Here is an 11,901-nt window from a genome sequence, read left to right as displayed (position 1 = left end):
GCGCCTTTACCACTCTGCTGTAAGTGAATTACAGCGACGCCTTCAGAATGGGGAAAAAATCTTCGCGTTTGGAATTACAAAGTTGTACCAATACCGTTAGCCTCCAAACCTCATCGAAATGCTACACCACGTCTCCCATTTCCCCCTACTCATACAACCGGAGCTATCCGCAAAGTACCTTCCCACCTAAACCATGGACACTTCAACTCTCAAAAACCTCAACAATTAGGGGTACATTCATCACCTACTCACTTTCCACCAAGTCCCCAATGGTCCCATCATGCATCGCACCATCCTCAACACCTATCGAACCTCCCACAATTCGTCATGCCTACCATTCCTCAACCACACAGTTACTGCTCAACTATTTCCCCAAACTTTGTACCCTTGGGGTATGAACAATACTCACTCCCGTCGGCATCGTCCAACTCAGGGCAACAATGCCCCCCTCAACAATACTGACAAGCATTTCCTCAAAAAACCATACCGGCGCCACATTCTTTTACTCAAACAACAATTCCTGCATCACATTCATCTACTCAAACAACCATTCCTGCACTACATTCCTTTACTCAAATAACCATTCCTGGGCCACATTCATTTACTCAAACAACCATTCTGGCGCCACATTCGCACCCGATGTGTAACCTTCCTCCTGCGCCTTTCCCTTCCTCAAACTATCTACTTTTAAACGCTCGAAGCCTCCGTACCTGTGAAAAGCGAGGTGAGCTATCATTTCTGCCAACTTTACTAAATTGCCCGGAAACTGACTGGAAATCTCTAACTAACCCTGTGGATTCGTCCAAGCACGATAATGTTCTTGTCACGGCTATTGATTCGACTCAGGATGGTTGTCTTCCTGCGGTTCCTGTAAATACTGCTAATACTCCTCAATCTTCTTGTCTGAACCCCCTTTCGGGGCTGTTTATTCCCAACTCACTGAGTGACTCTTCCCGACGTCAACCGCTTTTGCTTCTGCTGACCAACCCCTGTACTCTAACCACCTACAAGACGTCGGAACCTGCCTCTATAATCTACACCAACCACGTCGATATAGTTGCTCTCACGGAAACTGGTCTCAAACCTGAGGTCTTTGATGGCGAACTGAGGCTGCCGCAGTTTACTATATTCCGCCGGGACCGCTCTGGTTCCCAAAAGGGAGGGGGTGTCGCTCTCATGTTTCCTACTTCCTGCACTGTGCTGCAGCACCATATCCTGTCACCATCTGACTCAGACACCCTCTCCTCCCAGTACGGGCTGGATTTCCTGATTGTTCAGTGTTCCGTCCCGGGACGTTCGTTCCTGTTCTGCCTTCTTTACCGGTCTCCCTCCTTTGACAACCACACTAAACTGCTAGACGTCCTACAAGCCACTCTCCGCTTCAATGCAACTCTTCGCTCGGAGTTAATACTGCTGGGGGACTTTAACTATCCCTACGTAAACTGGTCCTTAGGACGCACTGTTCCCCCAGCTGATGCCGCCACTAAGCGTTTTTTCGAAATGGTCACTGACGCCAACTTAACACAGTCCATCTACTGTCACACCCGTTTGGGATATGTCTTCCAGCGCCCTAGTACACTGGACCTTGTCTTCTCTATTGAAGAACACCTTGTCTACGATGTCAAACAGCTCCCTCCGCTGGGTAAAAGTGACCACAATGTCATTCTCTTATGCATCGCCTGCCCAACACCATCGGTGCCTCACCGCCAATGTCGTGACTTCTTCAGAGGGGACTACGACTCGTTCGGTACCTTTATCTCCCAGGTCGACTGGCGAGCTGAATTTGTCTCTGGCGATGTTGAATTCTGCTGGTCCCGTTTTTCGGCCATCCTTCATGACGGTATTCAGCGTTTTGTTCCTCTTCGGGTCATCCGTCCTCTTCGTCCGGCTCATTTCTCTGCACGCTTCCAGAAATCTTTTTTTTTCAAAACCACTACCTGGGCGCAGTACGTGCGTTCTAAACGCCGTGGGTACTCCCAATCTCGGGTTGAAAAGGACTACGCTGCGTACAAAAGTGCCAGGAATGCCGTAACTAATGCTAGTCGGAACTTTAAGCGCAAATTTGAAGCTGACCTCACTGCGCAAATTGCTTCCAATCCAAAGGTCTTCTACAGTCATGTTAATAGATTGCGGCGAACTAAATTCACCATTACAGCGATGAGGGCCTCTGATGGCCAACTTGTCACTGAACCTAGTTTGATGGCTACTATCCTCACTGACCATTTCATCTCTGTTTCCTCTACTGTCAATCAATCATTTTCGCCCTCTACTGTGCCTCCCACACCGGACAGTACCCAGCCTTCTCTCGACTCCTTTTCTTGTACCGCGGCTGATGTACACAAACAACTGCTGTCGTTGAACTCTACCCAATCTGCTGGCCCCGATGGGCTACACCCGTTTCTGCTTAAACTCCTAGCCAATGCGCTCGCCTCTCCGTTATGCATCATGTACAATATGAGTTTCACTACAGGGATTGTACCCCAGCAATGGAAGAGTGCCAACATCACTCCGATTCATAAAGCTGGCTCCCGTGACAACCCTGCCAATTACCGCCCTATTGCCAACACCTGTCACGTTGCTCGAATTGGAGAACGCTTGGTTGATAAACCCATCCGTGCCTTCCTGGAGGCCACCAGTTTTCTCCATCCGTCTCAACATGGATTTCGCGTCAAACATTCTTGCACCACTAATCTCTTGTCCGCCACCAACGACTGGACCACCTGGTTGGATGAGGGGAAGCCTGTCGATGTCATTTATCTAGACTTCAGAAAAGCGTTCGATACCATTCCCCATCCTGAATTGATTGCTGCTCTGCAGAAAGCCGGAATTACGGGAGCTGCTCTCACATGGCTCTCCAACTTCGTCATCGGGCGTCGGCATTCTGTTGTCCTTCAAGGGTATGCTTCACCACCACAAACTCCTCTCACAGGGGTTCCCCAGGGGAGTGTGCTTGGTCCGATCCTTTTCACCGTTTTCATCAATTCCATGCCGCAGGTGGTCCAGCACTCTCGACTCTACTTATTTGCCGACGACTCAAAATTAGCAAACCAGGTTTCCACCTCATTAGATCAACAGCGCCTCAATCAAGACCTCCAGGCTGTGGCGGCCTGGGCTAACGCTCACAAAATGGAATTTAATGTCTCTAAATGTGGAGTGAACCACCTTGGGCGTTCTAATCCCTGTGCTTCGTACTTTTTGGGTGGTTCTACTATCTCGACCAGTGATTCTCCGGTGCGCGATCTCGGAGTTTGGGTGGACTCCTCCCTCAACTTCAGTCACCTCACCACTGCACAAAAGCTGTTAAAAAGATTAATTCTATCACCGGCTTGACACGTCGCTCTTTTTATTTTCGCTCCCCACGGCTGATACGTACCCTGTACAACTCCCTTGTCTTGCCCTATATCAACTTTGGATCCGAAGTGTGGAGCCCACCCCTTCAAGGGGACCGGGACAACCTTACAAAAGCCCACAACCGTTTTACTAAACTCACTAAGGGCCTTGAGTGCCTTCCTCCGGTTGCGCGGAATGAGGCCCTCAAGCTGGACTCCCCGCTTCTCAGACACGCGATTAATGACCTGGTGTGTATCTGGAGCATGTGGTCGGGTCAGTCTGCTCTCCAGTTGTCCACCTTCTTCAAATTAAACACTCTTCGCAAGACCAGGGGTCATGCAGCGAAAATATTCAAACCACGGGCCCGGACCAAACAACGTCAATGGCACCTTGCTTTCCGTGCTATCCAAACTTGGAACTCCCTCCCCGCAGATGTACTTTCTGCTCAATCTCGTTGGACTTTCCGCAGCCACACTCGGGAGTTTCTCCATTCTACCGTTTAATTTTTTTTCTTGCTTTTCCACTTGTGGGTTATATACAAGCTATTCTAGCTTTGTAACTTGTATTTTTCTTAATAATAAATAAATAAATAAATATAGATATGGAATTGTTTTTCGTATTCCTTTATAATATTTTTTAATTTTTGTGGTTAGTATTGGGCACCCTCTGTTCCGCTTTTTATTTAATTTTTAGAACGCACAAATCGATGAGAAATTAAAGAAAAATATTCATCCCGTCACTGATTATAACAATTAAAAAATAAGTTATGATGATAAAAAAAATAATAATTTGGACACGTAGACCTCCCGCCGAGTGAGCGGTTGTGGACGAAAAAACCATCCGGTCGCTCACCGTGATTGAGATCCGTCAGCCTTAAAAAGTGAATTCAATCGCTCGGGTAATGATGAGAAATTAAAGAAAAATATTCATCCCGTCGCTCGGGTAGATCTCTCTCGACTTTACGGCAGCGCTTTTTATTGAACGAACTATTTGGCCGCTAGACGACGCGGCGCTCAGAAGTGAGCATGCTAGCGCGTCGATCGGCAGATCTCGCTCAAAGCGCCGTGAGCGATCAACGACTGAGATAATATCTCGGCGCTCCTACTGAGCTGCCTCAGTTTTGCCCTAACTCTGAACAAGATTAGCTGACTTCTAATCTACAGTGCTCGCTCATTGCAAAGGATTTTCAAATATGAGCGCTCGCAATTTTTGCCCATCTCTGATTTAACATGTCAAATAATCGGGTTTTTTTTTGATAATTTTCGTTTGTGGATAAAAATGAATAAAGTTATTATTTCTTATCCAAACGCAGAGCTCTAAGTCCAAAGGATTTATTGTTTGGTCTCTTATAACTCTTTATCTTTGAAAATTACGCCCATTATCGATTTCTAAGGCTATATTTAACAATACAAGCCGAGCTATAGCAAGTGCCATTGCTTTTTTCCCTAAGAAAGACGGTTTGGGTAGTGGTAGCTTTTTGGCAACACGGGAGAAGGGGGGGGGGAGGTAGTTAAAAAGAACTACTAGCTCGATGATTGGTTGAAACCTCTGTCGAAAGCGATCTCGTAAGCTTCGGACACGACGAGATCGACTTCGAGAAGTCCATCGAATTCGAGTAGCATTTTTCGACAAATATTTTATAGAATAGCGTTTTTCGACATCTCGTGAGAGCGATTCGAGATCGAGAGAGAGCTCGATCGAGAAGTGCTTACAGAATAGGGTCCCTGGGGCCTATTCTGTAAATATTCGAAATCCAATTTTCGATCGAAAACTAGATTTTGAACTTCGAGATCTCGACGAATGGTATTCGGTAAAGATTTCGAATAAGCATAAATCAATGCAAATTGTCGAAGTCGATCTCGACAAGGTATAGGGTATCGAAATCGAATTCCCGTTCGAATGTTTACAGAATAGCCCCCTGGCAGAAGCGGTTCTGAACCATTGCATATCGTTTGCAGCGTTACGTCAAGAGCTACTGAACGCTTTTCTGTACTCACGCAATCGGTTAAACGCCATTACTTTCCTTAACGTTGTGACGTCACGCTGCAAATGAACCGGCTCGCCCAGACGATTGAAATGTTTTCAATCGGTTGAGCAGCGTAACGTCATACCGGAAGTTTAAAAAATCGTACAGTAAAACACCGGTGTCTAAATCTTGAACCGTTGAATTTGTTGCAAGTTACTGTCAATATTTTGTTATTAGATGGCGCGGATATGTTGGTTCTTCTCTAATGGCGGCCTTCTAGCTGGTACATCTCCCCCAATCCGATCGTGGTTCTAGTCTCATTTCTATTTCTATGGGGGGAAGCTGCGAACGCCACGCTACCTGGAGGCATTGATAGAAGGCAATTGGACAAGACTCCCTCTTACCGCCAAAGTACTAAAGTAGGATTTCGAAGGATTAAATGTTATTTTATTGAAAATGAAAAAACTACAAGAAAGGAAAATTCTTTGATGGGTTCATCAAAATTTTTCGTAAGTTAAAATAATGTTTATTTCTTTATTTTTATTTCAAAATAAAAAGAGATGTTTAGATTATTATTTTTGTTTAGGACTTGGCTTTACTACTGCATTACAATAACTGCTCAGCAGTTGCTATGCTGTAGGGATATTGAGGAGATGTCTTCTGTGACCTAAATGGCATTGTAGCTGTTGTAGTTGACGTGCAGAAATTTATGAAAAACATATGACCAAAACCAACAAATGAAAGCAGAGATAAATTTTTAACATTATCAATATGGCTGCATTAACAAACATTGGTATGATAGATCCGCCATTCAAAATTGAAATTTCTCCCGAGATTATTGAAGATTCATGCAATGATATGAAATTGCAAATTAAAGAAGTAAGAAGTTTGAATTATGATAATCAATTTGGTGCAAATAAGGCTATACCTCGAATTCTTCAAAAGAAAGGTGATCGTAGTACTTTTCTGAAAAGACTAGGTATGACAAATAGAAATCTTTATGAAGAGTACCTTCAATTCAAAAAGAAAAATAATGGAAAGCCAATAGTTGGTACTAAAAGCAAAACAAAGTACATAACTCCAACCAAGTATAAAATATCTGAAGACAAAATGGAACAGTCAAGTCAACTGGTAAAAGAGAGTCTAAAAAAACACATTAATTGTATTACAGAGAATTCATCTAATACAGTACCCCTTTCAACCAACTCGGTGGCTTTACATTCAGAAAGAACACAGTATGCAAAATCAAATGCATCTCCTTTAAAAACTTCAGGAAATAACTTTTCATCCTCGGGCAAAAAACCAGTCATGCATTATCTTCAAGTTCAAAATGAACCTGTTACAATTCTTCCTAAAACTGCAACTCTATCTAACTCTGCCACATTAGCCAACATTCAACCCTTAATAATTTTCAATAAACATCCAATTGTGCCTTCATCTGCCAGCTCCTCAATATCTTCCGATATTCAACCTTTTATGATCGCCTCTAATACAATTTCTAAACCTCCCGGTAAAGGCTACAGTAAAGAATCTGAGATTATTTACAAACTAGTCCCCTCACTAAACAATTATCCCACAAACAGTGATATGAACCCTGTGGTAAAATTAGAGCGTCTACATTTAAGTGAACCAGAACCCGATAATGACTCAATAATATGCATAGATATAGATGAAGAACCTGCTATTCCAGCTAAGAGAGTGCCTAAAATTAACAGCAAAAGTGGCACAAATGAATATTTATCCGAAATGTCTTCAAAATCAAAAAGGATTGAGAAGACTATAACTTTAAACAATGAGTTATTAAGTTTTTCACCCATTACTTCATCTACTCCCAAAACTACTTCTTTCAAAACAATACCAGTGCCCAAAACCATTCTTGCCAACAATGCTTCTTCGTCTTCAACTATGTCCACAGATCCTGTTAAACAAAATTTATTGATGCACCCAAAGACGTTTGGGAATATGAAAACTAAAAGCGAAATGGGTCAGTATATCAAGCAAATTCAGGAAACTATTACAGCCATCAACGGTGTTATTGGAGTACCTGCTGTGTTGAATAATAGAAATGAATCAAAGAGTAACATTTCAGTTGGCCAATCTCAAACAGTCAAGAAAACATTTAGGGATAAAGCAACAATGGTCAACAATAAAAAACAGTTTATTAATATGAATAAAAGGCTCTCCAGGATCAAGAAAAAAAACGAGATGTTGCAAATGAAGATTAAAACCATGCAAAAGCAGTTGAATGAGAGAAGAAAACCATTGTATGAACAAGTTGATAAAATTGAAGAGATGAAAAAACTTGGAAATGCTCAAGCAATTTTTCTCATGGAGCAAATCAACAATTTTGACAAGAAAATGGTGAAATTTTCCTTTGAAAATATGACCATCTTCACGGTGTTGTTAAAAAGGTCTCAGAAAGGATACCAGTTTTTGCAACACTATAATATTCTTGGTATGCCTAGTAGATCAACCATTAGGAGATTTGTAAATAAAGATGGAAATTTTCAAGATAAATATATAGATGAACATATAAATGATTAAAAGGAACTTAAATTTTTATTGTGCCTTTAATGAAATGTTATTACACAAAAGTTTTATATGTAGTGATGCTTGTAAATACGTTATTTTTCAAAATTAATAAAGAATTAAGAAACAAAACAGAAATTTTGAAAAGCGGACAGACATGTATTGGGATTTAATTAGCCACCATTGTTGCCCCAAAAACGTATAAATGGGAGTTTAAACTTTCCGCATTATGCAAGTTGACAGCTCTCGTTCAGTCTGTCAAATTAATTTGAAACATTCAAATATATTATTTCAGATATTACATATTACTGGTATTCTGTATTACAAAAAGTAAACAGGCTTCATTTCTAATATTTCTTTAAACTTAATCACTTGGACTGTTGGACAAAATATACGACATATCAGTAAAATTGTTTCGCTGATCCAGGGAAATTTCCTACCCCTTCCCCTAAAAGCAAAACTATGAAAGAAAAAAATGCGTTTTCCCCGCCAATTTTTTTTTACTATTTTACTACATGATTGGTTGTAGTATTGACGTCACAGTCCGTCAATTGGTTTTCCTCCCCGTTTGCTATTTGCTGTATAAATATAAAGATACGGCGTTAAGTCGTTACACTATCATTTCTTTCATGACATTTATCGTGGTAGAACGTTTTTAAGAACGTCGTAAGATTTCTTTGCAAGTCTCTTCAAAAATATTTCAATAATTATTATTGGGGAGTACGCCATTTGGCTGTTCCATTCTCTTTAAGCCGACAAAGGGCGCGAAATTACTCCGGATCTTTGTTGCTTTTCATTGGTTTACGGCGGTCACGAGTCATTCCCGTCTATTTTTCGCGCGCTTATATTAGAGCGTCTTCTCTTTGTCCCGTTTTTTCGGTTCTAGCGTACGGTCCTAGGCACGTCAGCACGTGAGCGCGCTTCGTTTTTCTTCGAGACAGCTTGATTTTTAGTCGCTTTTCACGTATTAAACATGCCTTCCACCAGGTCGAGACCCAGGTAAGTGTCAATTTAAGTTTTGTTTGTTATTTACAAGTTCAATTCCACTCTAAAATTAAACGAGATTAACTTGACCGGCGCGTCTCCCCGCTCTTCCCGCGGAAACCATTGGGCGCCGTTGTCAACGGGCACCCTCGCCACCGGTTACAAACTCGCCATCGTAACCGGCATTTTGACTTTTTGCCTCTTTTTATAAATCCAAAACGAAAACTTATAATTTTGTTTAGGAACTTCGTGAATCAATAAAGATAATAGTTGAAATGATTTTCCTAATAACCGACTTTCGATTTTTAATCCCCTAGTTATATAATTATTTCAAGAAATATAAGTTTTGTATCATTTTCCTCTGTCTGGAAAAATCTATGGGGGTTTCTCTTTGTTCTTGAAAATCGAGACGGCCTCGGTTTGTGGAGCCAGTAGTGGTTCTCCTTTGTGAATTCTTAGCACGTTGGCTATTTTTTGTTTTCGACAGACGCCGGCCAGTTTCGCGGGGGTTCTCGTACTCATTGTTTAAACTAGTTTTAAAGTTTTGAACCACTTGTTGCGTGTTTTTTCGCGACGTGCTTGTTACCGGCAACGTAGACGGAAAGTGAATTAAATTAATTGTAGATATATTTTTATCGTGTCGTTTTTTAAGGTATAAGCTAAAAGTGAAATAATTCAACATACTTAATTTACGTAGTTCTGAACATGCCGAATCAGTTGATGAACTGAAAAAGGACGAGACCATGGAGTCTCCAGTCAAAGAAAAGTTAGAAGCTACAGAACCAGTTGTAGAGCCAGTGAAAGAAGTAATATGATTAATTTATATCTGAGAATTTCAGAAGATGGACATAACTCTTTCTTTAATTTTTTTAAAGACAACCTCTGAAGAGAAAAAGCCAGAGGAAAAAGAGGAAACCAAAGATGATAAAGCTAAGGATGAAGAAAAGAAAGATGAAACCGAAACTGTAGAAAATGGCGCTGGTAAGTTGAACTCTCAGTTCATGGTTTCTGTCAGAAAAAAAAACTGATTTTTATGTTCAGGTGACAAAGTGGATTCGACTGAAAAGGAAACTGATGAAGATTCAGCTGTTAAGAGGAAAATCGAAGATGGTGCAGGTGACAAAGTAGAGGCTAGCCCCGAAAAGAAAGCTAAACTAGACACAGAAACGACAGAAGAGAAAAAGACTGAAACTGAGAAAGAAAAAGAAGCCGCAGCTCCTGAGGTGGCTACTGCTTAAATGTTTAGTTAAGGACATGTTTTTTTTTCTCTCAAAAAGAAGCTAATAATATTCCACCCTTCATTTTTATATTGGTTCAGAAGTAGGGACAGTCATTTTTTTTTAACGCATTTCATGTTCATCACCATATATGTCCATGTACATTTTTGTTAAATAAATTAAGCTTTCTTTGAGTTACATTTTGTTTTCTTTCCTGTCATTTTTATGGGTACGTTGAATTTCGCGCTATTGTCTTTTACTGATAGGCTATCTAACATGGATTTTAATTTTTGGCCTACTGCCAAGAGATGGCGGTTTTATCTCAATCCTCCGTCACGTTTCATGACGTATGTGAAGTGATGATGACGTAGTGTCTTCTCTGTTCTCTTCCATGATTTTGTAGACTTTTTGATAAGCCAAGGGTTAGTGTAAATCATTAAAGTAAAGTTTACTTTTATGAAATAAAATGTCTGCACTTACTGCAGTTGATTTTAATAGTTTCTCGCTGCTGTTGAAAGTAATTTTATTTTGTTACTAAGTTTCGAATCAAAAAGGAAAAATAAATTAATAATGATGATCCTTAGCGAAGGAGGCGTAAACATTTTTATCTAATTTATGTATTTTACAGGCTTCATCAAAAAAACAAGTGCTTGAGCTCTTATGTGACGTTTACTCCACTATAAATAATAGCAATACTTATGAAAACGTTGTAAAGAAAACTGTAGCAACGTTTTCAATAACCAATCGTGAATCCATTACTTTAATTGCATCTTTAGTGAGTTTAATTAAGTATATTCTGTATGAAAATTTGTCAACGAGTGAATCTATATCAGTTTTATTTCCTGATAATGTACATTCCAATTTAAAAGAGCTTTTAGTTAAGATTTTTGTTGAATGCGTACCAGAATGGCGTTCAGAAACAATTAAAAATTCTGGTATAAATATTTTTAAATCTTTGAAATCTAATTTCATTTACATCAACACCATTTTTTATAGTTTCAATTCCTAAGTTAATTGATTTTAACTGGAGAGTTGATGTAAAAATGGCTTCTGATGATGATAAGAAGCCAAACATACCATCTTGTATTTTACAGTTAAAAGTAATTTATCCCTTTTCTTAAAATTAACATTATGTTAATGAACTTTTTTAACTTTTTATATAGGTTGAAGATGATAATAAAAATGCATCCAGAGAAACTACAACAAAAATGGTCAATGTTGAATTAAGTAAAGAAACGTTAGACACAATGCTCCATGGCTTAGGTCGTATTAGAGACCAATTGACAGCCGTAGCTAATAAGTAGGATATACTTCATTTATATGTTTAGTTTTTTTTCATTGTATAAAAACAATCTGTTTATTTCAATTATAATAAAAATTACTCATTTTTGGAATGAAATAATTTTTTATTAGCCACTTAAAACAGGAATTGGTAGTGTAGCGTGTTTTCCATTTGCTGCCACAAAAAGCCAAGATTGTTGGTTTCATGTTTGATTTTGTGTGCTTGAATCTGCTCTAATATATTTTTTCATTTTATTGCTATCAATTCGAAACCATTTTTCCAATTTCAATAGGAATAAAGTGATCGTACCTTACCTTCCATTTCTTTCTTGATTTTTGTCAAATTGATGACGGATAACTGGGATAAGGAATGAATATCGAGCAATCAAATATTAAATAGTTATTATTTTTACAAGAATATACTGGATGCACGACGCAGACCACTCTACCATCCGATTTTCTTTTGGGAGTCCAGGACCCTCCTACCTGATTTTTTAAATCATCCTCCTTTACCTTGGGTACGTTCAGTAACGCGAATCTGGAAAAAATCAGTTTTTACTTGATGTTTGCTTGATGACCGCTCATCGTCATAGT

The 11,901-nt window shown here is 39.8% G+C and overlaps 4 protein-coding genes across 5 annotated transcripts; all 4 read left to right on the top strand.

Moving 5' to 3' along the window:
- Positions 1–639: 639 nt before the first annotated feature.
- LOC149952660 (uncharacterized) lies at positions 640–3,330 on the top strand. Its single transcript, XM_090169783.1, has one exon. It carries the CDS (start codon positions 640–642, stop codon positions 3,328–3,330), a length of 2,691 nt encoding a protein of 896 aa, XP_090025909.1.
- Positions 3,331–5,668: 2,338 nt separating this feature from the next.
- Positions 5,669–7,967, top strand: LOC149952659 (uncharacterized). 2 transcript variants are annotated; one of them, XM_090170218.1, is made up of 2 exons: positions 5,669–5,805; positions 5,883–7,967. In XM_090170218.1, exon 2 carries the CDS (start codon positions 6,068–6,070, stop codon positions 7,838–7,840), a length of 1,773 nt encoding a protein of 590 aa, XP_090026344.1. In that variant the 5' UTR covers positions 5,669–5,805; positions 5,883–6,067; the 3' UTR covers positions 7,841–7,967. The 2 variants fall into 2 exon arrangements, with proteins under 2 accessions (XP_090026344.1, XP_090026345.1); XM_090170219.1 differs by having other exon boundaries at positions 5,865–7,967.
- Positions 7,968–8,456: 489 nt separating this feature from the next.
- On the top strand, positions 8,457–10,224 carry LOC149952658 (uncharacterized). Its single transcript, XM_090168696.1, has 4 exons — positions 8,457–8,824; positions 9,507–9,615; positions 9,685–9,790; positions 9,851–10,224. Exons 1-4 carry the CDS (start codon positions 8,799–8,801, stop codon positions 10,045–10,047), a joined length of 438 nt encoding a protein of 145 aa, XP_090024822.1. The 5' UTR covers positions 8,457–8,798; the 3' UTR covers positions 10,048–10,224.
- Positions 10,225–10,345: 121 nt separating this feature from the next.
- LOC149952657 (COMM domain-containing protein 9-like) lies at positions 10,346–11,413 on the top strand. Its single transcript, XM_090170217.1, has 4 exons — positions 10,346–10,543; positions 10,655–10,961; positions 11,023–11,126; positions 11,190–11,413. The coding sequence occupies exons 1-4, from the start codon at positions 10,493–10,495 to the stop codon at positions 11,328–11,330; spliced, it is 603 nt and encodes a 200-aa protein (XP_090026343.1). The 5' UTR covers positions 10,346–10,492; the 3' UTR covers positions 11,331–11,413.
- Positions 11,414–11,901: the final 488 nt, after the last annotated feature.

This window comes from Leiobunum rupestre, chromosome 3, assembly GCF_980474605.1.
Source record: "Leiobunum rupestre chromosome 3, qqLeiRupe1.1.hap1, whole genome shotgun sequence".
Taxonomy (NCBI): Eukaryota; Metazoa; Arthropoda; class Arachnida; order Opiliones; family Sclerosomatidae; genus Leiobunum; species Leiobunum rupestre.
Note: the sequence above shows the minus strand (reverse complement) of the source record. Positions and strands in the feature narration are given on the sequence as shown.